The sequence below is a fragment of the Lampris incognitus genome, chromosome 21 (assembly GCF_029633865.1).
Source record: "Lampris incognitus isolate fLamInc1 chromosome 21, fLamInc1.hap2, whole genome shotgun sequence".
Classification (NCBI taxonomy): Eukaryota; Metazoa; Chordata; class Actinopteri; order Lampriformes; family Lampridae; genus Lampris; species Lampris incognitus.
The window spans coordinates 25740363-25767947 of NC_079231.1; the positions used below are offsets into that span (position 1 = coordinate 25740363).

Below are 27585 nucleotides of genomic sequence, written 5' to 3' on the forward strand. Positions count from 1 at the left end.
CAGTAAAAGTTAAGGTTAAAAAACAGTAAAGTTAAAAAAAGTAAAAGATAAAAGTTATTACTCTATACCTAAGTAAATTAACTTGCTTACTGTACAACTACAACTTACTGTAACATGACTCATAATGCTGTACAGGATTACTATAACACAACTCATGAGACTGTACAGGATTACTGTAACCAAACTGATGAGACTGTACTATAACACAACTGATGAGACTGTACAGGATTACTGTAACCCAACTGATGAGACTGTACTGTAACACAACTCATGAGACTGTACAGGATTACTGTAAACCCTACTCATGAGACTGTACTGTAACCCAACTGATGAGACTGTACAGGATTACTGTAAACCCTACTCATGAGACTGTACTGTAACCCAACTCATGAGACTGTACAGGATTACTGTAAACCCTACTCATGAGACTGTACTGTAACACAACTCATGAGACCATACAGGATTACTGTAAACCCTACTCATGAGACTGTACTGTAACACAACTCATGAGACTGTACAGGATTACTGTAAACCATACTCATGAGACTGTACTGTAACCCAACTGATGAGACCATACAGGATTCCTGTAACATAACTCATGAGACTGCACAGGATTACTGTAACTCAACTCATGATACTGTACAGTATTACTGTAAACCCTACTCATGAGACTGTACTGTAACACAACTCATGAGACTGTACAGGATTACTGTAAACCCTACTCATGAGACTGTACTGTAACACAACTCATGAGACTGTACAGGATTACTGTAAACCCTACTCATGAGACTGTACTGTAACACAACTCATGAGACTGTACAGGATTACTGTAAACCCTACTCATGAGACTGTACTGTAACCCAACTGATGAGACTGTACATGATTACTGTAATCCCTACTCATGAGACTGTACTGTAACTCAACTCATGAGACTGTACTGTAACATAACTCACGAGACTCCACAGGATTACTGTAAATCAACTCATGATACTGTACAGGATTACTGTAACCCTACTCATGAGACTGTACTGTAACCCAACTCATGATACTGTACAGGATTACTGTAAACCCTACTCATGAGACTGTACTGTAACTCAACTCATGAGACAGTACTGTAACATAACTCACGAGACTGCACAGGATTACTGTAAATCAACGCATGATACTGTACAGGATTACTGTAACCCAACTGATGAGACTTTACTGTAACTCAGCTCATGAGACTGCACAGGATTACTGTAGAATAACTCATGAGACTTACTGTAACATAACTCATGAGACCAGACAGGACTCCTGTAACATAACTCACGAGACTGCACAGGATTACTGTAACTCAACTCATGATACTGAACAGGATGACTGTAAACCCTACTCATGAGACTGTACTGTAACATAACTCATGAAACCATACAGGATTCCTGGAACATAACTCACAAGACTGCACAGTATTACTGTAACTCAACTCATGATACTGTACAGGATTACTGTAACCCTACTCATGAGACTATACTGTAATATAACTCATGAGAACATACAGGACTACTGTAACCCAACTGATGAGACTTAGCTGTAACTCAGCTCATGAGACTGCACAGGATTACTGTAGAATAACTCATGAGACTTACTGTAACATAACTCATGAGACCAGACAGGATTCCTGGAACATAACTCACGAGACTGCACAGGATTACTGTAAATCAACTCATGATACTGTACAGGATTACTGTAACCCTCCTCATGACACTATACTGTAATATAACTCATGAGAACATACAGGATTACTGTAACTCAACTGATGAGACTTTACTGTAATTCAGCTCATGAGACTGTACAGGATTACTGTAGAATAACACATGAGACTTACTGTAAAATAACTCATGAGACCAGACAAGATTCCTGTAACATAACACAAGACTGCACAGGATTACTGTAACTCAACTCATGATACTGTACAGGATTACTGTAACACAACACATGACACTGCACTGTAACTCATGAGACTGTACAGGATTACTGTAGCATAACTCATGAGACTGTATTGTAACATAACTCATGAGACTGTACATAATTACTGTAACACAACTCATGAGACTACAGGATTACTGTAACACAACTCCTGAGACTGTGTAGGATTACTGTAACACAACTCATGAGACTGTACAGGATTACTGTAACATAACTCGTGAGACTGTACAGGATTACTGTAACACAACTCATGAGACTGTACTGTAACACCACTCATGAGACTGTACTGTAACTCAACTCAAGAGACTGTGCAGGGTTACTGTAACATAAATCATGATACTGTACAAGACTACTGTAACAAAACTCATGAGACTGTACAGGATTACTGTAACACAACACATGAGACTACAGGATTACTGTAACACAACTCATGAGGCTGTACTGAAACATAACTCATGAGACTGTACAGGATTACTGTAGCATAACACGAGACTGTATTGTAACATAACTCATGAGACTGTACATAATTACTGTAACACAACTCATGAGACTACAGGATTACTGTAACACAACTCCTGAGACTGTGCAGGATTACTGTAACATGACTCGTGAGACTGTACAGCATTACTGTAACACAACTCATGAGACTGTACTGTAACTCAACTCAAGAGACTGTGCAGGGTTACTGTAACATAACTCATGATACTGTACAAGACTACTGTAACATAACTCATGAGACTATTGTAACATAACTCACGAGACTGTACAGGATTACTGTAACACAACACATGAGACTACAGGTTTACTGTAACACAACTCATGAGGCTGTACTGAAACATAACTCATGAGACTGTACAGGATTACTGTAACACAACTCATGATACTGTACAAGATTACCTTAACATACCTCATGAGACTATTGTAACATAACTCAAGAGACTGTACAGGATTACTGTAGCATAACTCATGATACTGTACAAGATTACGTTAACATAACTCATGAGACTATTGTAACATAACTCATGAGACTGTACAGGATTAATGTAACACAACACATGAGACTGTACAGGATTACTGTAAACCCTACTCATGAGACTGTACTTTAACCCAACTGATGAGACTGTACATGATTACTGTAATCCCTACTCCTGAGACTGTACTGTAACACAACTCATGAGACTGTACAGGATTACTGTAAACCCTACTCATGAGACTGTACTGTAACCCAACTGATGAGACTGTACATAATTACTGTAACACAACTCATGAGACTACAGGATTACTGTAACACAACTCCTGAGACTGTGTAGGATTACTGTAACACAACTCATGAGACTGTACAGGATTACTGTAACATAACTCGTGAGACTGTACAGGATTACTGTAACACAACTCATGAGACTGTACTGTAACACCACTCATGAGACTGTACTTTAACTCAACTCAAGAGACTGTGCAGGGTTACTGTAACATAAATCATGATACTGTACAAGACTACTGTAACAAAACTCATGAGACTGTACAGGATTACTGTAACACAACACATGAGACTACAGGATTACTGTAACACAACTCATGAGGCTGTACTGAAACATAACTCATGAGACTGTACAGGATTACTGTAGCATAACACATGAGACTGTATTGTAACATAACTCATGAGACTGTACATATTTACTGTAACACAACTCATGAGACTACAGGATTACTGTAACACAACTCCTGAGACTGTGCAGGATTACTGTAACATGACTCGTGAGACTGTACAGCATTACTGTAACACAACTCATGAGACTGTACTGTAACTCAACTCAAGAGACTGTGCAGGGTTACTGTAACATAACTCATGATACTGTACAAGACTACTGTAACATAACTCATGAGACTATTGTAACATAACTCACGAGACTGCACAGGATTACTGTAAATCAACTCATGATACTGTACAGGATTACTGTAACCCTCCTCATGACACTATACTGTAATATAACTCATGAGAACATACAGGATTACTGTAACTCAACTGATGAGACTTTACTGTAATTCAGCTCATGAGACTGTACAGGATTACTGTAGAATAACACATGAGACTTACTGTAACATAACTCATGAGACCAGACAAGATTCCTGTAACATAACACAAGACTGCACAGGATTACTGTAACTCAACTCATGATACTGTACAGGATTACTGTCACATGACTCATGAGACTGTTTAAGGTTGCTGTAACTCAACTCATGATACTGTACAGGATTACTGTAACACAACACATGACACTGCACTGTAACTCATGAGACTGTACAGGATTACTGTAGCATAACTCATGAAACTGTATTGTAACATAACTCATGAGACTACAGGATTACTGTAACACAACTCATGAGACTACAGGATTACTGTAACACAACTCCTGAGACTGTGTAGGATTACTGTAACACAACTCATGAGACTGTACAGGATTACTGTAACATAACTCGTGAGACTGTACAGCATTACTGTAACACAACTCATGAGACTGTACTGTAACTCAACTCAAGAGACTGTGCAGGGTTACTGTAACATAAATCATGATACTGTACAAGACTACTGTAACATAACTCATGAGACTGTACAGGATTACTGTAACACAACACATGAGACTACAGGATTACTGTAACACAACTCATGAGGCTGTACTGAAACATAACTCATGAGACTGTACAGGATTACTGTAGCATAACACATGAGACTGTATTGTAACATAACTCATGAGACTGTACATACTTACTGTAACACAACTCATGAGACTACAGGATTACTGTAACACAACTCCTGAGACTGTGCAGGATTACTGTAACATGACTCGTGAGACTGTACAGCATTACTGTAACACAACTCATGAGACTGTACTGTAACTCAACTCAAGAGACTGTGCAGGGTTACTGTAACATAACTCATGATACTGTACAAGACTACTGTAACATAACTCATGAGACTATTGTAACATAACTCACGAGACTGTACAGGATTACTGTAACACAACACATGAGACTACAGGTTTACTGTAACACAACTCATGAGGCTGTACTGAAACATAACTCATGAGACTGTACAGGATTACTGTAACACAACTCATGATACTGTACAAGATTACCTTAACATACCTCATGAGACTATTGTAACATAACTCAAGAGACTGTACAGGATTACTGTAGCATAACTCATGATACTGTACAAGATTACGTTAACATAACTCATGAGACTATTGTAACATAACTCATGAGACTGTACAGGATTACTGTAACACAACACATGAGACTACAGGATTATTGTAACACAACTCATGAGGCTGTACTAAAACATAACTCATGAGACTGTACAGGATTACTGTAACAAAACTCATTAGACTGTGCAGGATTACTGTAACACAACTCATGTAGCTCTACTGTAACATAAATCATGAGACTGTACAGTATTACTGTAACACAACTCATGAGATTGTATTGTAACACAACTCCTGAGACTGTGCAGGATTACTGTAACATAACTCATGAGACTACAGTAACATAACTCATGAGACTGTACAGGATTACTGTAACACAACTCATGAGATTGTACTGTAACACAACTCATGAGACTGTGCAGGGTTACTGTAACATAACTCATGAGACTATACAGTATTACTGTAACATAACTCATGAGACTACTGTAACATAACTCATGACTGTACAGGATTACTGTAACACAACTTGTGATACTGTACCGTAACATAAGTCATGAGAGTTCAGTGTTATTGTTACATAACTCATGAGACTGTTCAAGGTTACTGTAACTCATGAGACTGTACAGGATTACTGTAACACAACTCCTGAGACTGTGCAGGATTACTGTAACATAACTCATGAGACTACTGTAACATAACTCATGACTGTACAGGATTACTGTAACACAACTTGTGATACTGTACCGTAACATAAGTCATGAGAGTTCAGTGTTATTGTTACATAACTCATGAGACTGTTCAAGGTTACTGTAACTCATGAGACTGTACAGGATTACTGTAACACAACTCAGTATAACTACCAAACTCACTCAGGAAGACCACCGCTTTGCCCACACATAAAACAACCACTAATCTGATGTTGGCTTTAAAGAGTGTTTTAGATTTATTGAAATAACAGCTGCTAATATGATTCTCACGAACACACTCAGTAAAATCTATTCTAAATGCAAATTACATCACTGATACAGGCAATGTCAAGTAAAAACCTAAAATATGTTCTTTTATTCTATTTTTTGCCACAACCATCTGTCGACCCCTGGAAATTATCTCGTGACCCCCTTGGGGGTCCCAACCCGCAGGTTGAGAACCAGTGGTTTACAACAGGGCTGAAGCCAAACTAGAGGAAAGAGAGTAGACTCCTACGTTTAGGTTCCCAGTGCACAGTGAGCGGTGAGCTCTCATACTCTGCTGTCTTCATCATGTCCCCCTTCTTGTCTGGACTCCAGCAAGAAACGCTGCAGCTATACTGGCCCATGTCCACCTCCTGTAAACACACAGAGAGACACACACCGAGAGACAGACAGAGAGACAGACAGACAGAGAGACACACAGACAGAGAGACACAGAGAGACAGACACACACACACACACACACACAGACAGAGAGAGACACAAACAGACAGAGACAGACAGAGAGACACACAGAGACACACAGAGACAGACAGAGAGACACAGAGAGACAGACAGACACACAGAGAGACAGACAGAGACACAGAGAGAGAGAGACAGACACAGACACACAGAGAGACAGACAGAGTAAAATGGAGTGTGTGAAATAAGGATTATTAGTTAGGTGAGGAGTTTTTCAGAACTCAACAAAAGTGTCACTTGACAAGAAAGGCGACATACTGAAGAAATGTAACTTTGCTGGGTCACTAACATGTGGGTCTAAATGGGCATGACGATATGACGGATGATCGGAAAGGTTGTAAAATTTCACCTAAACTATCTCCTAACATCAGTTTTTGAATAAATTTGAAGGTTGCAGAATTATGCTTCAGTTTAGAACCACAATGCCTACTTTAAACATGTGTTCACCATGTCTGGAAGATGCCCCTGATTTGCATATTGCTGAGCTCTGCCATGCCAACACAATGCACCGGCTCTGGAAACTCGGCACAATGAGACTCACCCAGCACTACACACCTGCACAGAGAATGAATGGACATGACACCCTGTGTGAGCGTACCATCAGATAAGCCAAGTATCTCAGAGTATATACATATGTGTATCTATCTACGTTAGCAAGCTAGGACTTTAATGTAGGGAATTTCAGGTATCTTCTGCACAGAGTGCAACTAAAAACATGATACAATAGTAATTAAGTAAGTAAGAGTTTAATTATTTAGTATCTTTTAAAAAAATTTTTTTCTGATTTTTCCCTTTTTTCTCCCAATTTAGTGGCCAACTGCTCCCTATTTTAGTTCAAACACCCACCCTCGTACTGCATGCGTTTGCCAGCTGCATCTCTCCGGCCGGCAGTCTCGAAGGAGACGCCTCCCCACTTTCGTGACAAGGCGAATCCAGGCCGAACCACTGCGTTTTCACTCACACACACACACACACACACAAACACAGACGCATTCATGTGACGAACACAAGCCGAATCCGCCCCCCTCCCGAAGACAGTGCTGCCAATTATTGCTGCTTCATCGAGTCCGGCCATAGTTGGATCTGACGAGACCGGGGCGCGAACCCCGGTCCAAAGTGGGCAACTGCATCAACACAAAGCCGATGCTTAGACCGCTATACCACCGCGGACCCTATTTAGCATCTTTTTAAAGCGAGGTTACAAAGTGCTGCACAAGAAACAGAAAAATAAACAACATACAGTTGTATACAGAAATGTATAAACTACAGCTCCATTACAGGGAAGGCAAGTTGGTAGAGATGAGTTTTGAGAAGTTTTGTAAGGCTGTTCACAGACTCTGCTGACCTAACGGGGACGGGGGGGGGGGGGGTTGTTCCAGAGGGGCAGGGCCCTTACAGCAAAAGCATAGCCGCCCTTGGATTTGAGGAGGGAGCATGGTATAGGTAAGAGACCCTGGTCAGAAAATCTGAGTGGCCTAGAGAAGGAGTAAGGATGCAAAAGTTCAGAAATGTGTAAGGGGCAAAACCACGTAGGGCCTTATATGTGATAAGCAGCATGTTGAAGTCTATTCTATCCTTCATGGGGAGCCAATGAAGGGATGCGAGGATTGGTGTGATGTGAGATCTGAGATAGGTATTGGTAAACAGCCTGGCTGCAGCATTTTGGTAATATGCCAACTTCCTCTTCTGAGTAGTGGTTTTCATTTTTTTTCCAGCATCCTACCTGTGTGCGGAGGAAGCGAAGTTTGAAGGTGTTTGGCGGCACTCTCATCAGTGTCATGGCCCCAGTCTTTAGCCTATCAGAGTACATGGCCCCAGGCAAGAGGTTACCATGGGCATCCAAGGAACCAATAGGATGCGATGTCTGAGGGTCATCTCCTATACCTACAAGCAAATGGACAGATGAAGAACAATAAATACATAAAGGTTGTATTCAGACAGGATAGGTTGCAGGGACACAGAAATACATGAATTGAAAACGATTAGCGAACACAAATAGACATATGGGACACATGGCTCCAGAGACAGATGGATAAGATGGACAAACAGCCAGATGAGGGAATATTCAAGTCATGACACATTTAACAGACAGATGCCACCTTTCCTCTGGCAAAAACTGTATCCTGAGGACATCCTTCAATATTCTAGATAAATTAGTTAAATTACAGTACAACAGGAGCACTTCAGCAGAACAAACAACCTCCGTGAAGTTGGCACCACTGTAATCAGAACGTTATCATTTGTTACTGCTGATTTGTGCCGCAAAAACTATTGTTTGCGCACTAATGCTTTTTGAGATATTAAGCATTATATTGTATAGGCAGTGACGTCACCCTGCACCCGATTATCGTCCAAACCATTCAAAACTGGTCTCGTTTGTTTGTTCTTGGTTTGTGCCGTTAAAAGGAACTTTTGTGCTCTTTTAGTATTTTAGATATAAGACAACATTTGCCAAAGGAGTAACCCTGCAACCAATCTTCGTCCAAATTATTCAAAACTGGTCTTGTTTTTTGTGCTTGTTCATTTTAAGCTTCATGATGAGCTACTGCTATGTTGACTTCAGTCTACCATGAACAGGATATGCTGGGTTTATACTATGACAAATAAATAAATACATAAATAAACAAATATGTTGGATTTATATTATGACAAATAAATGAATAAATATGTTGGGTCTATACTATGACAAACAAATAAATAAATATGTTAGGTTTATACTATGACAAATAAATACATAAATATGTTGGGTCTATACTATGACAAATAAACAAATAAACAAAAAAACAAAAAAACAAACAAATAAATATTTTGGGGTTATACTATGACAAATAAATAAACATTTTGGGTAAATACTATGTCAAATTAAATAAATACATATTTTGGGTTTATACTATGACAAATTAATAAATATGTTGGGTTTATACTATGACAAATGAACAAATAAATAAATATTTTCGGTTCATACGATGAAAAATAAATAAATATTTAGGATATGTTGGGTTTATACTATGACAAATAAATAAATATTTTCGGTTTATACTATGACAAATAAATAAATAATTAGGATATGTTGGGTTTATACTATGACAAATAAATAGGATATGTTGGGTTTATACCATGACAAATAAATAAATAAATAAATAATTTGGGTTCATACTATGACAAATAAATATGTTGGTTTCCTACTATGACAAATAAATAAATAAATAGTTTGGGTTTATACTATGACAAATAAATAAACAAATGTTTTGCATTTATACTATGACAAATAAATAAATATTTTGGGTTTATACTATGACAAATAAATAAATAAATATGTTGGGTTCCTACTACGACACATAAATAAATACATATTTTGGGTTTATACTATGACAAATAAATAAATAAATATTTCGGGTTTATACCATGACAAATAAATAAATACATAAATATTTTGGATTTATACTATGACAAATGAATAAATATGTTGGGTTTATACTATGACAAATGAACAAATAAATAAATATTTTCGGTTCATACTATGAAAAATAAATAAATATTTAGGATATGTTGGGTTTATACTATGACAAATAAATAAATATTTTCGGTTTATACTATGACAAATGAATAAATAAATTAGGATATGTTGGGTTTATACTATGACAAATAAATAAATAAATAAGATATGTTGGGTTTATACTATGACAAATAAATAGGATATGTTGGGTTTATACCATGACAAACAAATAAATACATATTTTGGGTTTATACTATGACAAATAAATAAATAAATATTTTGGGTTCATACTATGACAAATAAATAAATAAATATATATATTGGGTTTATACTATGACAAATAAATAAATATTTTGGGTATATACTACGACAAATAAATAAATAAATATTTTGGGTTCCTACTATGACAAATAAATAAATAAACAGTTTGGGTTCATACTATGACAAATAAATAAATATGTTGGGTTCCTACTATGACACATAAATAAATACATATTTTGGGTTTATACTATGACAAACAAATAAATAAATATTTTGGGTTTCTACTATGACAAATAAATAAATAAGCAGTTTGGGTTTATACTATGACAAATAAATAAATATGTTGGTTTCCTACTATGACAAATAAATAAATAAATAGTTTGGGTTTATACTATGACAAATAAATAAATAAATGTTTTGCATTTATACTATGACAAATAAATAAATATTTTGGGTTTATACTATGATAAACAAATAAATAAATATTTTGGGTTTATACTATGACAAATAAATAAATAAATATTTTTAGGTTCATACAATGACAAATAAATAAATAATTATGTTGGGTTTATACTATGACAAATAAATAAATACATGAATATTTTGGATTTATACTATGACAAATAAATAAATAAACAGTTTGGGTTTATACTATGACAAATAAATAAATATGTTGGGTTCCTACTATGACACATAAATAAATACATATTTTGGGTTTATATTATGACAAATAAATAAATAAATAAATATTTTGGATTTATACTATGACAAACAAATAAATAAATATTTTGGGTTTCTACTATGACAAATAAATAAATAACCAGTTTGGGTTTATACTATGACAAATAAATAAATATGTTGGTTTCCTACTATGACAAATAAACAAATAAATAGTCTGGGTTTATACTATGACAAATAAATAAATGTTTTGCATTCATACAATGACAAATAAATAAGTATATATTTTGGGTTTATTCTATGACACAGAAATGAATGAATAAAAAAATAAATAAATAGGATATGTTGGGTTTATACTATGACAAATAAAACAAGGAGGAATCAAATATAGGTCTTGCTGAATGCTGGTGTTTGGATGTATGAGGAGTCAGTTGTCCGTTATAAACAAGTCTTCTTTAATAAATTTAACATTAATGAACAACACTTAACATGTGTGAGTTTAGAAACTTTCTAGTAATAATAAATTGCTAGTAATGAAAAAGTCCTTGTAATGATAAATTCGCAGTAATGATAAATTCATAGTAATGATAAATTACTAGTAATAATAAATTCCTAGCAATAATACATTCCTAATAATGATACATTCCCACTAATAATAAATTTCTAATAATAATAAATTCCTAGTAATAATAAAATCCTCGTAATGACACATTTGTTACGGCTCGCCCACCCCGCACCGGCTGGGCTCTCCCAGCGCTCGTTGCCAGTTCGTGCCGTAACCTCCTCGGTGAAGTGGCTACTCTTCCCTCCCTGTGTATTCTCTCCGAGTTATCTCAGCCTGTGGATTTACCGTTTTCTCTGTGGAGTTTTCCCTGCGGAATCATCCTGCCACGTCCCCTAAGTGGATTACCCGTGAGTTTCGCGTACTTTCTCTGTTTGTTGGAGACTACCCGCAAAGTGAATTACCCGTGAGTTTGCCGTGTGTGTTTTCTCGGTGGACCTTAAAGGGACATTTCGGTTCATTTTGGGCTTCCTGTTTCCTAGTTGCTCTTTGTCCTTCCGTGTTGACCGTTGTATGAACTATTAATAAAGTACGCCAGTTTCGGCAAAACTCTATCTCTGCCGGGTGTCGTGCGCTTGGGGTCTCCCACAAACCCTAACAACATTCCCAGTAATAATAAATTCCTAGTAATGATAAATTCCTAGTAATAATAAATTCTTAGTAATGATACAGTCCAAGTAATGACAAATTCCCAGTAATAATAAATTCTTAATAATAATAAATTCCTAGTAATGATAAATTCAAAGTAATGATAAATTCCCAGTAATAATAAATTACTAGTAATAATACATTCCTAGTAATGATACAATCCCAGTAATAATAAATTAATACTAATAATAAATTCCTAGTAATGATGCAATCCCAGTAATAATAAATTAATAGTAATAATAAATTCCTAGTAATGATATATTCCCAGTAATAATACATTTCTAATAATAATAAATTCCTAGTAATAATAAATTCCCAATAATAGTAAATTCCTAGTAATGATAAATTCCTAGTAATGATAAATTACTAGTAATAATAAATTCCTAGTAATGATACATTCCCAGTAATATTACATTTCTAATAATAATAAATTCCTAGTAATGATACATTCCCAGTAATAATACATTTCTAATAATAATAAATTCCTAGTAATGATAAATTCCTAGTAATGATAAATTCCTAGTAATGATAAAACACTTTACAAAAGAGTGGATGATGTTTAATAAACCCATGTTTTATTTTTAATGTCATCATGATAATCTGTATCTGATTAATTTCAGACTGAAGAGAAATCATACCAGGAAGTGAGGTGTGCTCCCAGGTGATGCCCAAGCGGCCCCCCAGGGGGAGATGGGTAAGGTTGGTCACATGACATGCTAGCTCCGTGGGATCGGCAGTGGACTGAGGGCTCAGGATGGGGTCCAGGTCCAACGAGAGGCTGGGCTCTGGGGGAAGCAGACAGAGAGACAGAAGATGAGATGAAGGTGGTCTTGTTTGGGGTTCAGTGTTAGAAACAGTGTTGAGTCATGTCTCTGTGATGTGCTTGAGCCACCACCCTGGCTGGCGTTCAGGGTTCTTCTGGCTCTGGTATGGAATCATTCAACGTCACAAGTTACTGACAGAGCTGTGCCATGTCACAGACAGAACCACGTGAAACCCAGAAACAGAGCTTGTGTGGCCTTCTGGAGGTGGTCTGGGTGCACGTGGGGGACATGTCTGCTAAGTGCCACAAATACACCAGAGTATCAGTGTCACACGTGTGGAGCAGGCTGGCGGTCTCAGCAGTTGCGTGTGCATGTGTGTGTGTGCGTGTGTGTGTGTGTGTGTGTGTGTGTGTGTGTGTGTAGGTGGTGAGGTATGTCTGCTCAGTCAGACATCCAGATTGAACCTTTACACTTGACTGAATATTAATTTCATACACACCAACACACGTCTGTATGTTCTGGTGAGACATGTTTTCACACAACTAGTCAGTAACACGCACACACGTGATTGTGTGTTAAATAACAGCCGTGTGTTGCGTTACACACAGACAGCATCGGATGTATACATTCCCTGAAACATTTTCAAATAAATAAATATTCTGGTGTGTGTGTGTGTGTGTGTGTGTGTGTGTGTGTGCTGGTAGTAGCGGGGGTTGCATCATATCATTTGGTGATCACAGGCTCTGAGTCATGCACTACCACCATCTGCTGGGAAACACACACACACACACACACACACACACACACACACACACACACACACACACACACACACACACACACACACACAAGAACACACACACACACACTTTGAAGACGGAGCTGAAATTGCTTCTTCTCCAGCTGAGCAGCTCCCCAGGCCAGCAGCCATGTGCCCATTTCAACCCTCTCTTAGCTTGTGTTTTCACTTGTGCTCTCATTTCATCGCCAACAGGCCCCATCCTTCACCACCACCCACTCCCTATTTCAACCCCCCCCCCCCCAGCTCTTCTTGGTGTCGCCTCTCATCTGCTGCTCTACTGATCCTCTCTGGGTCCTGGCAGAAGTTCCCCCTTTCTTACCCTGCCTTTCGCTTACGTCACTCCTTCACATCAGCTACCATCTCTAGAAGGTCCCAATCGCTCCTCCTTCCCCGCACCCTTTTTCCCTCTCAAACTCTCTTTCTCGTCCACCCTGTCCGGGTTTAAAAATAGAACAAAGCCGTACACTTCATCCGTCTCTCTTACCTCTCATGTCGACATGTTGCCTTATTTAGCAGAGAATGCAAGTACACACCTCCCGAGTCAAGCCGCAGGCAGACAGGAGCTTCAAACAGGGCTTGTGAAATGGAACAGACCAGTCTGTCTTGGTCTGGTTTTTCCTACCCAGAAGTACATCTACATGCAGGGATCCCTGCTCGTGACCCGTTAACAGGGGTACGGGTGAGGTTGGACACACAATGCTGAACTCGGACAAAAAAAATTGTCATTTGATTTCAAAAAGCTACATCCAGCTGAACATATTTTCATTCTGCTGGTCAGAAGGCATTTAGTTCATATATACTGATACGAAACATCTAATCCCATTGCAAACTGCTATGGGATCCCTGTAATCCCTGTTAATTTGGCAACACATAATGGAAAACAGGCTTTTGGAGACTAGAAGTTCACCAACCCTAGAAATGGTCAATTTTAAGGATGTTAAAAGGGTTGTAAACATTTTTCTGCAACATTTACATTTTTGGGGGGCAAAACCATGCTGGAATTGGCCTGGCATGATAGAACTGATGGCCCTCATGATAAATTCCACAGAATACCAAATGCGTTACCCTGACACTTTAAAAGAACATGCATGCTTTTCTTTCTTCTGGGGGGAAATGCGGATCACAATCAACCCTCCCCGAATGACCTACTTTATATATGGGGGCATCAAATACACCGAGGCCCTTGTGACATGGGGGAAACACTTGGTGTCTAATGTGTTAGACAAATTAAATATGACCTGAGAACAGCATGAGGGCATCAGCCGAGTAAATTCTGATGAATTCTGAGTGGACTTGTGAGAAGCTGGAACGAGATGTTCTACTACATCTACACCCCTTTATATTCTTTATACATAGACATCACCATCACTCTCCTCTACATCTAAACTCCTTTATATGATACTGAACTATATCAAGAAATAACCACAATCCTCATGTTTTCTTTAGGGTAATTGATTCTGTTATTAATGGTCTTTTTGAGCCTGATGCGGAGTTGTTCGGCAAAAAAAAAATTCTCACTCATTTTGTAAATAAGGTGGAGAATATCAGGTCCCAAATCCATGCAGGCTTTTGCATTTGTTCCATTCCCCATGTTAAGTCTGCCTCTTTTACCCAGTTTCAACCAATTACAATTTCAGCGTTAGAGTACAGTCTCCAATATGAACTCCTCCTGCATCTTAGACATCATTCCCACTAAGCTGCTCAAGGAGGCATTCTCAATTGTCAGCCCCGTTATTCTGTAAATTCTCTGGCCTCTGTTTTTTCCAGACAGTTTTAAGCATGCCATTGTTCCTCCATGCTGAAGAAACCTAATGTAGATCCCTGTCCCTAAGTAACTAAAGACCAATTTTCAAATGTTCTTTTCTATCCAAGGTTCTGGAGAGCGTAATTTCTTCTCAACTGATTTCTTTTATGAACACTAATAGTGTTTTTAACAGTTTCCAGTCTGGTTTTAGAACACGTCATAGTACCGAGACAGCTCTAGTTAAGGTCACTAATGACCTGCTGCTGACTGCAGACAGCGGTGACTGCTCGATTTTAGTTCTTTTAGACTTAAGTGCTGCCTTTGATAAAGTTGATCACAGTATCATCTTACACTGCTTAGAAATGGGTTGGCATCAAGGGCTCGCCTCTTCACTTATTACGCTCTTACCTCACCAGCAGAACTTTTTGTGTTTTTTCTGGGTAACTCTACCTCCTAGGTGGCTCAGTTGAGTTTTGGTGTCTCTCAATGCGTAGTTCTTTTCTTGGCCCCCTTCTTCTTGTCTATATACATGCTGCTCCTTGACCAGGTCATTCAAAATCATGACATGCTCTACCATTTTTATGCTGATGACACTAAGTTATACATGCCACTAAAACTCACAGATCCTAGGACCGTAGCAAATCTCACAACTTGCCTCTCTTACGTGAAATCCTGGATGTCCGAATATTTTCTGAAATTTAATGATGACAAGTCTGGGCACATTCTGTTTGGTCCCAAAATTTCCATCAGCCCTTTTGGTACTAGTCTTGGTGGGCTGTCAGGTAGTCTTAAGCAGACTACTAGGAATCTAGGGGTAACCTTCGATGCTAACCTCAGTTTTGATAATCAAATCCAACCTGTTGTTCAGTTATGATTTCTCCAGCTCAAGCTAATCTCCAAAGTTAGGTCATCGTCATCAATTGCCGATCTGCAAAAAGTTGTACATGCTTTTATGTATTCTCAGCTTGAATATTGTAATGCACTTTATTCTGGTATCAGCGAGGGTTCCCTCCACCCTCTGCAGCTGGTACAAAACGCCACGGCTCGGCTCATTACGAGACAAAGAAGCATGACCACATCACTCCTGTGCTTGCCTCCCTACACTGGCTCCCTGTTATGAATTTATTTTAAAATATTATTGCTCGCTCTTATGGCTTTAAATGGTCCTACATATATTTCTGATTTATTGACCTGGTATATGCCCCCTTGACCACTAAGATCCGCAGATGGGTTCTGCTGGTTATTCCTAGTTATTGGTTTGTCACAAAGGGTGATCGGGCTTTTGCTGTTAGAGCCCCCACACTATGGACCTCTCTTCATGTCGAACTAGGACTAACCAATTCTCTAGCTCCTTTTAAATCTCGTCTTAAAACTTTTCTTTTTATGAAAACTTTTACAAATGTTTGATATTTGTTTTAATTTGTTTACACAGTTTTTGTTTTTATTCTTACTTATTTGGTCTTACTCTTACATTTTTGCCTTGTCTGGTTTTAGTTCTTTGTAAAATACTTCGTTTCAGAAAAGTGCAGTATAATTAAAGCTACTGTGGTGATACATAATGGAGGGTAGCTTCAGCAGGGACTGCTGCTCCTTTAAGGCAGACATTCAGAGTGATGACGTAGGCACTGCTTAGGGTTTCCGGGGTGGAGCCATGTTTGCAGCAGCCTAGCGGTTGGTTAGCTGGTTGCCAGGAGAGATTGTGCTGTATCGGTGTTGTTTTGTGTGGCGAGTAAACGGAATGGACTCGACCTCTCCGTCTCCTCATTCCTGGACTCCCACATCGGTGACCCCGCACGTCGACAACGAACATGTCGACTCAAAGCGATGACGACACCGCTCCGGCTCCGAGTGATGCTAACGGTACGGCTCATGTTAGCGCTAGCATCTCAGCAGCGACGGTGAAGTTGCCCGAGTTTTGGCAGCACAGTCCCCGGCCATGGTTTCAGCACATTGAAGCCCAGTTCGAGCTGGGAGGAATAACGCGGGACGTTTCGAGGTATTTCCATGTGGTGGCGGCGTTGGATGCCCGGACCACGGCCCGAGCTATGGGGCTACTGGAAGCCCCCCGGCTGTGGGGAAACACGGCGCATCAAGGCTTCCTTTTGCAGCTCTTCCAGCTGTCGGAGATGGAGAAGGCGGGTCGCCTGCTGTCACTCAACGGACTCGGCGATAGCAAACCTTCCGAGCTGCTGGAGAAGATGTTGGCCGTTTTGGGCTCGGCGGACCCCTCCTTCATTTTCACCCATGTTTTTCTACGGCAGCTCCCAGCGCCTGTGCGCACAGCGCTAGCCAGCTCCCCCCTCTCCTCCACCAAAGACTACCGCGCTCTGGGTGCGGAAGCGGACAGGATTTCCCTCGCCAACCGGCAGCAGTTTGTTCCTGCTCCCCACCCAGACCTCGCCCCCGCCGCTGGAGGACGCAGCGGGCACCGCGGCAGCGGGCTGTGTTATTACCCCAACAGGGTTGGCGTGTCCGCGGACACCATGGCCAGTGGACAAGGCCCCCCAATGGATCTCGCGAAGGTCACGCCCATACGTACCTATGGCACCAGGTATGCGGAGGTGTGTTTCGGAGGGCGGCATTTCGGCTGGGACTTCATTATGGCTGCGGTGTCGGTTCCCCTCCTGGGAGCGGACTTCCTGTGCGCCTTCAGGCTGCTGGCGGATGTTATAAACTGTCGCTTAAAGGATGCTCTGTGTCTTTCGTTGCATTCCCGTGCACACTGGGAGGTGCAGGGACGCTCGGCTTGTCAAACATTTTCGCCACCGGAGATACTTATTGCAGCGAATCGGGGGGGGGGGGCAGCCCGGGAACCATCGCCACAGCCGGTACGCGAACCCGTATCTCCCGCACTGCGGGTGACAACGTTTACCAGTCGACTAAAGGGTCCGACCCATTAGCCAAAGGCTAACGTATCTACTTATTTGTGTACGTTACACTACCAATGCCAAGCACAGCGTGGAGCACCATATTGCCACCGACGGCCCCCGGTCTGCGCACGTGCTCAGTGTTGTAGCTAGTGGTGTGTAAAAACGAGGCATACTCCAAGTTAACAGTTAAGGAGTTTTAGTGTCGAACTGTAAGTATCAACAATGCAGAGATGAACTGACGCACGCAGGAGACTGCGTGCCTTACGTAACATTAACTACTGTTAACATCCACTAGGTGGTGCTATAATACCACCCGTAACATCTCCCTTTCCTTTAAGTAAACAAAACACTTCTTGAAATAACAACTTGTGAACTTCACCCAAGACAAGGTTCTATCTAGATCTCAAAAACAATTAAACAGCCCGTCTATCTTCCACCCCCCCTTCCCTTCCCTTCAGCCACTATCCCCAGACTGCCTCAACACTTAACATTAGAACCAGTCCATGTGAGCTTACAGGTTCAGTCTGTTGGGAGGCCATGTCTGATGGCCATATCAAGAGAGAGCAGGGGAATGGGGTGATGATGGGACAGCAGAGGTGTTCAAAGTCTGTGGTGGGCCCGGAGCCAATGGACTGCTGTAGAGCCTGCTGGGAGAGGGTCGAGGAGAGAACGTGCATGCCCTCTCACCCTCATTCATTTCATTCTGTGGCTGAGACCCACTGCATTAAGATGAAGGCCCCTCTGCACCCCCTCATGCTTGTCTGTAGCAGGCCTCACCACCGATGTGACTGCCATGTACTCTGGCAAGCATCTCAGGATGCAATGATTTTGGGATCACCACTCTTTGCCCCCTAAACAAGACTCCATTCTGGACACTTAGCTCCTCTTTGATAGGCCAGAACTGTCTAACTGCCTGCTCTGTTTCATCCTTATCAGCGGGCCAACCCTTCAGGATAGTAGACTTCACAACTTGCAGCTGTCTGTCGGTGTCTGTGTGTTGCTGTATCCGTAGCAGCCTTTTGTCTGTGACATTCAGATAGTCGGCCATATTTATGTGCTCAATTGCCAGCTGCTCGTCCACCATACTGCAGACTGTGTGCTCTGCATGCATAGAGCCATGGTGTGTTTTGGAAGTGACAGCCCTGCTTAATGTGTCACTCACAAACATGTCCAGTCCTGGTTTGTAGATCACCCTCGGGTTATAATTCTGAAGAGCCAGTAGCATGCTCTGCAAGCTATTGGGAGTATTGAGGAGAGGCCTGCTGAAGATTGCTACGAGGGGCTTTTGATCTGTCTCTGCTGTGATATTGTCTCGACCGTACAGATAATGATGGAAATGCTGGCAGGCAAATACTATGCTGAGGCATTCCTTCTCTATCTGCACATAGTTTTGCTCTGTAGGTGTGAGTGCCCTCGACGCGAAAGCAATAGGCTGTCCCTCCTGCATCAGACAGCAGCCCATGCCATGCTGGCTGGAGTCACTCTGTACCGTGAGGGGCTTTGACACATCATAGTATCGCAGCACAGGCGTCTGTGTCACAAGCTGTTTTATCTCCCTGACAGCTGCGTCGTGCTTCGGCAGCCAGTGTTAGACTGTGTCCTTGTCTGTGAGTCTCCTCAAAGGCTCGCATACTTCTGAGAGCCGCGGGAGAAACTTAGCCAAGTACATGACAAATCCGATGAGTCTGTACACTCTTGACGTCGGATGGGGCTGGCATGTCCAAAACCGCTCTGACTTTCTCCGGGTCAGCTTTTAGAGCTGCAGCCAACAGGATGTGGCCATGGAACTGCACCTCAGACACTCTAAACTGAAGCTTCAAGACAATGAGCCGCAGTTTCACCTGTCAACAGCGGTCCAGAAGGGCTACCAGCTTGTCATCATGGTCCTTGTTTGCCTCTTCCTTACTGTCGCCACAACCAATGAGGAGGATGTCGTCAGCTATAGGCTCCACCCCCTCAAGCCCTTCCAACAGCTCATGCTGTTTCCTCTGGTAGACTTCTGGGGCTACTGACACACCACACGGAAGTTTCAACCATCTCTTTTGGCCCCAGGGGGTCCAAAAGGTAGTCATGAGGCTGCTAGCCTCATCCAGTTTACACTGAAGAAAAGCATCTCTTGCATCGACCAGTGTGAAGACCTTGGCTTTAGGCAGCTTATAGAGCACATCCTCCAGTATGGGCATGAGGTAATGCAAGCTCCTGAGTGCCTGGTTGAGATGGTGTGGCTGTAGACATATACGCAGCTTTTCTGGTCTTTTGACTATGACCATATTGCTGATCCAATCCGTGGGCTCACTGAATGATATGATTTGACCCTCTCTTTCATATTGGTCGAGCTGAGCCTTCACAGATTCCTTCATAGCCACCAGAACATTGCGTGGTGCACTCTGCACCGGCTGAACCACCGGATCCAAGTCAAAATAAACCTCTCCGGGGAGTGCCTCCACAGGACCAGTGAAGACATCCTGATATGCTCTGATGACTGTACTTCTGGTGAGAGGCATGGTGAGGCTGTCGTCTACTGCATTGAGCCCTTCTACTCTGAACTCCTCTGCGATGGTGAAGTGTATGAGCCCCATCTCCTCTGACATGGACCCTGACAACAGTGACAACTGTCATGTATTTACGACCTCAAAATCCAGCTTGTATTTGCTGCCCCGTACAACACACTCAGTGGTAAGGACCCCAAATGATGGCAGACCTTGGTCTGAGTACATTTTCAGTGTGGTGCTACTATGCTTTACTTTCTCTCTGGGAGCTAGCCTCTTCTTGTCCCTGAGACTCATGACGTTGCACGTAGCTCCTGAGTCAAGCTGGCATCTCTGTAGTTTGCCATTCAGGCGAAGATTGGCAAACCATTTTTTGCCTTTTGTTCCCACTGCACCAATGCTTTCTGTTGCATACACATCATTTGTGTGCATAACTGCGTTGTCTTTACCCATGTTCAGTCCCTCAACTGCGTGGAGTTTACCATCCTTTTTCTTATTTTTATTGCAAACTCTCGCAAAGTGATTGGCTGTGCCACAAGCATTGCAGGTCTTGCCATATGCTGGGCAGTGTTCTCTTCCCCACTCATGTGCTGTGCCACATTATTTGCGTGTGGAGAGGCCCCCATCTTGTGATCTGGGGTTCCCACTCATTTTCTCTGTAGTACTGGCTGATCTTTTGAATATTTGTTTCTCTACAATATTGACATTGTCCACGAGTGATCTCTCCTGCTCATGGATCTCAACTTTAAATCACCCAGTTCTGCTGCTCTTCATTCTTCAATAGCACTGGCTAGAGTCAAGTCCTTTTCCCTTAACAACCGTCTGCGTGTGCCCTCTTTAGCAATGCCGGTGACTATTCTGTCCCTGATTAAGTCATCTCTTAGGGCTCCATATTCACATGTGGAAGCTTTCTCCCTGAGCCGTGTCACAAAACAGTCTACTGTTTCACCTTCCTCTTTTTACAACAGCCAAAAACGTAGCGCTCATAAATCACATTGTTAGTGGGTTTGAAATACCTTTCCAATGAGTCCAGTATGACGGTCACGTCTTCTTGCTGTGCGTCGGTCAGATTTAAGTTGTGTTTGTAGACATGTCGACATTCAACTCTCACGACACTCCTCAGAGACGCCACCTGGACCTTCTTGTCCTTGTCCACCAGCCCTGTGGCTAAAACATAATCTTCATATTCTGCTCGGAAGATTTCTCAATTCGCACTCAGGTTGCCACTGAGCTTCATCAGAGCTGGCGGGAGTACGGTCGCGGCCATGACTATTCACTGCTGTTACTACTAGCAAAACAAAAAACTTGCAAAACTCGCTTGACGGCTCAATATCCCTTCAGCCACTAAATCGCCGAATCAAAGGTCCACTTCTGACACCATGTTTGAGCTAGTGGTGTGTAAAAACGAGGCATACTCCAAGTTAACAGTTAAGGAGCTTTAGCGTTGAACTGTAAGTATCAACAATACAGAGATGAACTGACGCACGCAGGGGACTGCGTGCCTTACGTCAGTGGTTCTCAACCGGGGGTCCGCGGACCCCTAGTGGTCCGTGGTGTAATTGCAAGGGGTCCGCGAAAATAAAATATCTTTAAAAAAAAGATCCTATGACATTTATAGAAATAGGATTATTTTACTCAAATGTGACTGAGACCTTTATCTACCTAAACTATAAAGGGTAACAGGACTTGTTTCTCTAATTACATCTGTTTCACAAGTGTAATCTATTGTATTTTAATAAGAGATCTCGCTCCCGTTTGCATTGTTAAAAGTTACTGCATAAAAATTCTGTTGTTACATATATCTGAAAGTTACTGAATACATATTCTGTTTTGTTACATATATCTGAAAGTTACTGCATAAGAATTCTGTTTTGTTAACTATATCTAAGTTTACAACTGAAAGCTCTTATTTTTGCCCCAAAGAGTGAATAAATGCTATAATGCAATTTAAAGTGCAGTTTCTACTGTTTCTATCAAATTGCAACCCCCCTCCCCCAAGATCAGGTGGAGGGGTCCTCAGGGTAGATCAAAAATACGCAGGGGGTCCAGGACCCCAAAAAGGTTGAGAACCACTGCCTTACGTAACATTGACTACATCTAACATCCACTGGGTGGTGCTATAATACCACCCGCAAGACTCGGCGCCTCGACTCTGTTAAACTCGCGATCACCAGGGAAGAGTTTGCCACCATGGAACACATCGCATCGTGCGCCGCTCGGACAGCCCGTGGGCATCCCCCCTGCACATGGTTTCTAAGGCTGATGACGGTTGGCGCCCCTGTGGCAATCTTCGTGACCTGAACAATGCCAAAACCCCCATGGTGTATGTGCGGGACGGTGTATGTGTATGGTGTTACACCATCGTCAAAAGCTTTGTCCATCCCCGGGGACCAGTGTACCTCACCCTTGGCTTCCTTGCCCCGCAGGGCCTCGTACAACGGCCGTATGCAGTGAACTGCTCCGGGAATGAGCCTGTTATAAAACTACACCATGCCCAGCAACTCCTGCAGGAATTTCACGGTGCGGGGGCATGGGAAACTGGCGACAGCGTCCGGTGGGAAAGGGAACGGCTCCCTGCGGGGAGACGCGGTGGCCGAGGAAGTCGATGGACGACAGGCCGAACTGGCATTTGGCTGGGTTGACTATGAGTCCGTGTGCACTGAGCCCGTTTCCCACGCCCCTGCACCGTGAAGTCCCTGCAGGAGTTCCTGGGCATGGTGAACTTTTATAACAGGTTCATTCTCCACGCAGCTCACCACATGCGGCCCTTGTACGAGGCCCTGCAGGACAAGGAAGCCAAGGGCGAGGTAGACTGGTCCCCACGGATGGATGAAGATTTTGACGGCGCCAAGGCTGCGCTGGCCAACGCCGCTTTGCTGGTGCACCCGTCCCCCACCACCTCGATTGCCCTCACGACCGACGCCTCTGACTATGCAGTCAGGGCGGTGTGCGAGCAGTGGGTGGGCATCGCCTGGCAGCCCCTTGCTTTCTTTAGCCAACAGCTTAAAGACAACGAGAGAAAGTACAGCGCTTTCGACTGGGAGCCCCTGGATCTGTTCCTCACCACCTGACACTTCAGGTTCCTGTTGGAAGGCAGCCGTTTCACCGCCTTCGTCGACCACAAGCTGCTGACATTTGCCAGAGCCAAGACATCCGAGCCGTGGTCCGGGCACCAACAGCATCAGCTCTCTGCCACCTCGGAGTTTACCATGGACATCCGGCACGTAGCTGGCAAGGACAACTTGGCCCCCGACTGCCTCTCCTGGGCGGTGGCAGGGTCCATTCACTTGGGACTCGATTACACTGCCATGGCTGCGGACCAAGCCGCTGACGCGAACATCCAGGCCACGGGCCAGCCCAGCCCCATGGTGCCCATCGGCTGGCGGCGCTGTTTTTGACATTATCCATGGCCTTTCCCACCCAGGTGTGAAGGCGTCCACTAAGCTACTGGGGGCCAAGTTCATCTGGCCTGGCCTCAGGAAGAACGTCAAGGCCTGGGCTGACTCCTGCGTGGCATGCCAGCGTTACAAGGTACGCCGTCATACCAAAGCCCCCTTGGTGCCATTCCTGGTGCCCGAAAGGCGTTTTGACCATGTGAATGTGGACCTGTTGGGCCTCCTGCCCCCCTCCCACGGGTTCACTCACCTTCTCACCATGGTGGACAGGACCACCAGTAGGCCGGAAGCTGTTCCCCTGACATCGACCAGGTCTACTGAGATGGCCCTGGCGTTCATTGAGTCCTGGGTGGCCCGTTTTGGCACGCCAGCTGACCTCACCTCTAACAGGGGCCTGCAGTTCACATCCGAGCTCTGGACTGCAGTCGCGGAGGAGCTGGGGGTGAAGCTCCACCACACCATGGCGTACAACCCGGAGGGCAACGGACTTTGTGAGCAGTTTCATCGGTCTATGAAGGCCACTCTTCGTGCCAGCCTCACGGGCAGCAACTGGGTCGACTGCCTCCTGCGGGTCATGTTCAGCCCCCAAGGAAGACCTCCAGTCCTAGTCTGCCAAGCTGGTTTACGCCAGCCGCTGCGTGTCCCGGGTGAGTTTCTCCTGGACGCTGTGGCCCCTTGGTCTGCAGCTTCTCATCAGGCTGTGGCCCGGGACAGTGCCAACGCTTTCGCTTTGATCCCTACATCTCACCTCTGCCTCCCTCAGTCCTATGTCCCCAAGAATCTGCTGTCAGCCAGGTACGTCTTCATCTGCCCCGACGGCCACCGTACCCCCCTGCAGCCTCCCTACGACGGGCCCTTCCACGTCCTGGACTCGGGGCCTAAGAACTTTGTGGTGGACATTGGGGGCAAGCTGGAGCGGGTCTTGGTGGACCATCTCAAGCCTGCCCAGTTCGACCTGGGTGGGCTGGTAGAACTGGCCCTGCCCCCGCAGCGTGGACGCCCCCCTTCTCGGGCACCCGGCCCAGCCTCGGCCCCTGCTTGGGCTCCGGCTCTTTCCCCTGCCCCTGCCCCCGCCCCCATACCCATTCAGCGCAGTCGTTTTGGCCGCCTGGTCCACCCCACGAGACGTTGACTATTTCATTGGGAACTGTTCGCCTGTTGGCCGTTTGTGTTTCATTGAGTACTGTTGTGTTACATTACTGTTTTGCATTTTTTCGTGATGGTGAATTCTGGGGGGGCCTGTGTGGTGATACACAATGGAGGATAGATTCACCAGGGGCTGCTGCTCCTTTAAGGAAGACGTTCAGAGTTCTGACGTAGGCACGGTTTAGAGTTTCCCAGGAGGTGGTGCCATGTTTTTTCGACGGCCTAGCTGTTAGCTTGTTGCCACGAGAGATTGTGTTGTATCGGTGTTGTTTTGTGTGGCGAGTAAACGGAATTAACTCGACCTCTCCATTCCCTCATTCCTGCACTCCCACATTATTATTATTATTAAAGTTTTATATACTTTTATATATGCACATCGCCATCACTGTCATCTCAATCTAAATCCCTTTACATTCTCCATACATGGATACAGCCGGTGGGTTACAATACCATAGCCAAGAACACGTCATGTCAAGTGCATTTAGTGCAAGTGTGTCTGTTTAAGATACACTTGCACTGATTTGCACCTCTATCACTCCATCAAGAGGGAGTGATAGGAGATCCTGGAGTGATAGGAGATCCAAGTAACAAAGCAGATGGACAACATCACATGCCACAGTGAAGGACTGTCAGCGTTTAAGTCACAAACATCGTCTCATTAAAACAGAATCACTCATGCATGGACACTACTGTACCACAATTCACATGTTATGTTACGTTTCACCTCTGCTCTCTTTTCTCCACCAAATCCGAAAGTGACTGGCAGCTCTACAATGCGCGCATTTCTTTTCAACACTCTAGTTCTATATCTCTTTCTGTTGCTCTATTTTGTACAGTTTTCATTGCCCCCCCCCCTTCTTGAATCTCTACTACTACTACTTTCGGCTACTCCCGTTAGGGGTCGCCACAGCGGATCATTCGTTTCCATCTCTTCTTGTCTTCTGCATCTTCCTCTGTCACACCAGCCCCCGCCTGTCCTTCCTCACCACATCCATAAACCTCTCTGGCCTTCCTCTTCGTCACCTCCACTCCTTGCATCCTCACTATTCCACTGTCCTGCTTCTCCTTCATGCACAGGTATTCCGTCTTGCTCCTACTGACCTTCATGGCTGGTAATCTTTATGATCTCTCTTCCTGGTTCTGACTTCCTGACTCACCTTGTCACAGCCTCTCGCCCTTGACATCAAATCGATCGCCCTTGACACCTGCTACACCAGCTGACACCTGCTACGCCAGCTGACACCTGCTACACCAGCTGACACCTGCTGACCCCCCCTTCACCCCGGCAATCGCCCTCACTCTTAAATGGCCTCCACTATGGACCAGTCTTCGCTGGAAAGTCGCCATTCATGGACTTCTGCCTGCCTGCCTACCTGCCACAGAGCCACCTCCTGCTCTACCCCCGAGATCGGTCACTTCAAGAAAGACTGGATTCTTCCCTTACCTGGTTTTCCCGTCTGCTTTTGGGTTCCTTCCCGATACTTGACAGTACGTTCCAGCCACTACGGACCCAGCAGACCATTCCACCACAGACCTGGCCACGGTTTGCCAGGCTGTAGCCAACCAGGAATCGGTCCTCAGCCAGCACAGCCAGGTGCTACAGGGGATGGCTGATGTCCTCCGTGGGCTCAGCTCAAAGATCTCCGGAATCCAGACCCAACTTAGTGCCTCCGCTAGCCCGAGATCCGCCCCTCCAGCTCCGCCACCCCAGCGCCATCAACTTCGGCTAAGGAACCATGGGTTGCCCCGCCCGATAAGTATGATGGAGATTTTGGACTTTGTCGCCCTTTTTTGATGCAGTGTGAGATTGTGTTTAACCAGCAGCCCCAGTCATATTCCACGGATGGAGCCAAAGTCGCTTACATCATGGGTCTTCTCCGGGGAAGCGCCCTGGATTGGGCTACAGCGGTGTGGGAGATGCGGGCCTCCACTTCCTCATCCTACGCTGAGTTCACCGCTGCTTTTCGCCAGGTTTTTGATCATCCCGTGCGGGGAAAGGATGCGTCAAAAAGACTGATCTCTCTCCACCAGGGTTCCTGCAGCATCGCTGACAACTCAGTTGAGTTCCGTACGCTATCAGCGGAGAGCGGATGGAATAACGAGTCCCTCCAGGCCGGCTTTTCCAACGGGCT

At 43.6% G+C, this 27585-nt stretch overlaps 1 protein-coding gene across 1 annotated transcript in view; it reads right to left on the minus strand.

The window, feature by feature from the left end:
- Positions 1-27585, minus strand: part of ptgfrnb (prostaglandin F2 receptor inhibitor b) — a gene marked incomplete at its 5' end in the record, with an annotated part of 205345 nt that overhangs the window by 80386 nt on the left and 97374 nt on the right. Inside the window, 3 exons of the mRNA XM_056301121.1 lie at positions 6372-6492; positions 8322-8482; positions 12882-13028. Coding sequence (XP_056157096.1) covers positions 6372-6492; positions 8322-8482; positions 12882-13028 — 429 coding nt within the window. The remainder of the gene's footprint in view (positions 1-6371; positions 6493-8321; positions 8483-12881; positions 13029-27585) is intronic.